This window comes from Tenebrio molitor, chromosome 9 (genome assembly GCF_963966145.1).
Source record: "Tenebrio molitor chromosome 9, icTenMoli1.1, whole genome shotgun sequence".
NCBI classification, from domain to species: domain Eukaryota; kingdom Metazoa; phylum Arthropoda; class Insecta; order Coleoptera; family Tenebrionidae; genus Tenebrio; species Tenebrio molitor.
Window position 1 is genome coordinate 14946790 of NC_091054.1, and position 3982 is coordinate 14950771.

The 3982-nt window shown below is 36.9% G+C and overlaps 1 protein-coding gene across 1 annotated transcript; it reads right to left on the reverse strand.

Annotated features, from left to right (window-relative positions):
* Window positions 1-299: 299 nt before the first annotated feature.
* Window positions 300-3733, reverse strand: LOC138138052 (cathepsin B-like). The gene is made up of 4 exons (XM_069057769.1): window positions 3203-3733; window positions 2944-3150; window positions 793-1021; window positions 300-689 (listed from the first exon to the last, which is right to left on the reverse strand). The coding sequence occupies exons 1-4, from the start codon at window positions 3590-3592 to the stop codon at window positions 355-357; spliced, it is 1161 nt and encodes a 386-aa protein (XP_068913870.1). The 5' UTR covers window positions 3593-3733; the 3' UTR covers window positions 300-354.
* Window positions 3734-3982: the final 249 nt, after the last annotated feature.

A 3982-nucleotide genomic window follows, 5' to 3' on the forward strand; every position in this document is an offset into this window, starting at 1 on the left:
CCCTGATTGGTCATTGCTATGACAACTTAATTTAACGGGCTTTAAAATTTAGCGGAGCAGTTACCGAATACGGCCCATGTTAATTTAAAAATAAAATTCGAAACTGAAAAACATCAGTTGACAAGTTACAACTAACTTGATTTTGAGTCACACAATTTTTGCGATTAAAAAAGCTGGAACTAACTTTAGCCCGTGACTAAAAAATCCATTGCTAACTTCACCTTGTGAGTGAAGCGCATAAAGTCACAACTTGTCAAGGTGCATTTAAAAGATCACTTACCGTCATGGGATAAATAGCATTTTAAACATAGAAATAGAAAATATATTTCAAAAAAACCCTACAGTTCAATTACTTCAAAACAATAAAGTAACAGTGGTCAACCATAAAATCAGCATCCAAGCAAACGACAAAATCAGTCGTCTTGATTCAGATGAACCTTTAGCAGGGTCATATTTTTCCAAAAATTCACGAGGGCTCAATTTCTTAGAGATTCGTCCTGACCTTACGTCTGACTCGATGCCACAATGATCCGTACCCCTTTCGATTTTGAAAAATCCCCCCATGTTCCCCCACTGATTACCCCAACTGTTTGCCGCTAACCAATATTTCTTCTTTTTCTCTTCACCCCAACCAATAATTTTCACCACGTGAGTACCAATTTCTTCACCTGTCTCGTGCGTGTAGACCCCTAAATCCCCAACAAATGCTTTTTATTTAATTTTTAACATGGACACATAACACACATCTAACTTTGAGCAAGAGGGATTTTTTAATCATATTTGTCAACTTACCATCCTGATAATTTAAAAAATCTATATGTACCGCTATCACCGCTGTGACAGGTCCATGACTCTTCAATTCAGCTCTTATTTGTTTTTCTTCTCTCGGTAGCCTGTATGCGAGGGCGCCCTTATTTTTGTCTTCTGAGTAAGTCTTTTGGTAATTTTCAGTGGAGCAGCTCGACTCGCAGCTCGTAGCTGTGTGACTTTTAAAACTGGACTCGGTGTACGGTTTGCACCCCTTCGATATCGAAAAGTTGTTAAATTACATAATTACTTGGGGAGGGAAAAAAAAGAGTGTGTCGTAAAGACGCACGATAGAAGTGAAACTTTTGTATTACAGGAAAATCAGAATATTGTAAATTATCACTGATAGATGCAAGAGGCGGTGGCTGAGCCGAGATGCTAGTTCATTGTCTTTATTATTTACACCGTTTTTTTCACATTCTGAACTGTCACTTCACTCGTACGTTTTCTCTCACGCCACGCTCTTGTTCTTTCTGCGCCTGACTTAAGCATATTTACAACAAAATTGTATATTTTAACGATAACACTAAACAATATCTATCAAAATGCGTACCTCATTGTTCATTTTTAATTAAAAGAGAGGACATTATCGACAAATGCCGTGAGTGTGACAAAGACAGAAGTATGTATACACAATTTTAAGGGATGTTTGTATCGTCTTAAACAGATTATTATAATTTACATAATTAATTAGACTCCAAATTAAGTGAGATGGAAATATTGGCGCAACCGTTGTGCGAGACAGTGTTTACCCCCACCACTTTTCGTCACACAAAAAAGTTGCCGATCAGAATTTCAAACCCCCCCCCATAAAAAGTTTCACTTCAAAAATTATTTTCTCAAAAAGTATACGGGCTACTGACTTAATTCTTTTTTTAAAAACTTTTACAATATCTTAGTTACATTTGACTCGCTGCATGTGTATCGAAATTTTCAACATTTCACATAGGTCCCAGCAGAGTGAAGTTTACGATGCGCATTTTTGATTAATCTAAATTTATTAATTATTTTTTTCAAAACTATCGATATTTGCGAAATTTACGATTCACTATTGGAAGCGCTGTACTTTTTACTACAAATATACAGAAAATCATAATTATAGCTTCAATGGTTGAATTAACACAGCGTTAAATGTTACGAGAAACGTAGTTTTTCGGACTACACCTCAACTACGTATAAAGGCCGTTTTCAAAGTTCCGTCCTATTAAAAAAAGTTGTAGATGGCCATTCCTTATGCCCCAAAATGTCCTCTACAAGATAGTATAGGTCTCATTTAGTTATACCTTGGAATCACCTACCCTCAGAAATAAGCGAGCTAGATAGGTATGTGATTTTACTCCACTATTAAGTGAGATGGAAATATTGGCGCAACCGTTGTGCGAGACAGTGTTTACCCCCACCACTTTTCGTCACACAAAAAGGTTGCCGATCAGAATTTCAAGACCCTCCCATAAAAAGTTTCACTTCAAAAAGAGAAAAACAACTCCAAAATGTGAATCAGAAAAAAGTCTTAGCAAATGATAAGTGGTAATTTAACATAAATCAGTGTTTTCCAACCTAATAAAGGGGTCGTGGTAGACCTACAAACAGGTGAAAAAATATCTTTTTCTTATAGTGAAATTTTTTTAATAAACAATTGTCAGTGTCAAAATGAAATAAAAAACCATAGTGTACCACCCTAAAATTTGGACAAATGGACCAGCTGTATAACAATTTGACACCAAATCATGGTTAAGGTTATGTTCACTTCACTTTCCGTACCTTTCTTCCGTGAATTCATTTTCAAAACAAATTTAATGAGAAATCAGGAGAAACCTTTTCGAATTTGAAATAAACTCTCGCTCGTTAGCGCGCAGGCTCAGTTACATAAAAAAATGTTGACACTCAATGTGACCAATCGTATTATCATGAAAATCACAGTTTGGCTCATACCAACAAGACAACGTTTTGACAATTGTTTATTAAAAAAATTCAACTATAGATATCTATCTGCGACTCGTGTAAAATACTTGTTTATTTTTGGCACTAATAAATTCTATCTAGCTATCTGTCCTTAAGAGTAAAATTTTCTAATGCGAGAAAATCAAAGCGTTCAGCTAGTGGCAAATGTATTTTGTACAAATAGTGCAACCTTACCTGTTCTGAGCTATACTCGCCACCGGTGACGATGCCAGTTTCCATCCAGAAATCCCACACCTTGTACATCAAGCCCCCCTCGCAACCATTTGTCTCTCTGCATTCGGAACAGCACGTGATTATGTCCTCTGCAGACAGATGGACCAGCTCTTTTCCGTTGCTTTCGATGCACAACGTGTCGCTCATCACCGAAGCAGGCACCACCGCCTGCACCAGACCAATTCAATTTGTTTCCAATTCGAATTGTCATGTATCTTACCCAAGCGGCGTCGCACTGTCCTTGCTCTCTGACGTGCCCAATTATGGGCTCACAAATCGGCCACTCCTTTCTGGCGTCGAAATCTTTCGGTAATTTCGATAAGGACTCCGGTTTGTGGTGCAGCACCTCTAGTTCGTCGTGGGTCCTTAACAAGTCCTCGTGTCCGACAAGACTTTCTAAGTATTCTGCCGTCACGTTTGGAAAATTGCTGCGAAAGCCACTAACTGGACCAGTTGAACCGTAATACCTCACTATGTCTAAAGAATCTTTAAACTTATAACGTGTTTTTTTTGTTGTTCTCCGTGTTGTTGGGTCACCATCAAACCTCTTCCACTGGAATGCTGCTAGTCTGAGCTGAATAAATAAAATAATTATCGGCAATATTTTCATTGCGTTCAAATTCAGTCAAGCTTGAAAATTACGAAGTGAATTTCAAAATTGTTTACAAAGTGTAAATATTTTTTTCAGTTGTCATATTTTTATTTAAACAACTGACATTATCCCTCTGACGACGCGAAAACAAAATTTATCAATTATCAGTTATGCCACGTACCGAAAAAAAAAGAAATGTCGGCTTGATCCATTTCAGTTGTGACGAGACATTTTAGAATTGCTCTTCAATCGAAAGTTAAAAAAATATACATTTTTGAAAATGTCAATTACATTACGAGTACGGGTGTTCATTTAAATTTATCCTCGAAGTTGGCGTTCAAAAGTCGATTGTGAATGCACCACGGATTACAGATCATGGATCAGCTATTTAAATTTAACATCACTTTT

Excerpts from the sequence above, each read along its gene's own strand:
- LOC138138052 (XM_069057769.1), bottom strand. The coding sequence starts at position 3,592 with ATGAAAATATTGCCGATAATTATTTTATTTATTCAGCTCAGACTAGCA. Across the intron at positions 3,151-3,202 it reads GACAGTGCGACGCCGCTTGG|GCGGTGGTGCCTGCTTCGGT; the intron begins GTAAGATACATG and ends GGTCTGGTGCAG. Across the intron at positions 1,022-2,943 it reads GCGAGTATAGCTCAGAACAG|GGGTGCAAACCGTACACCGA; the intron begins GTAAGGTTGCAC and ends TCGATATCGAAG.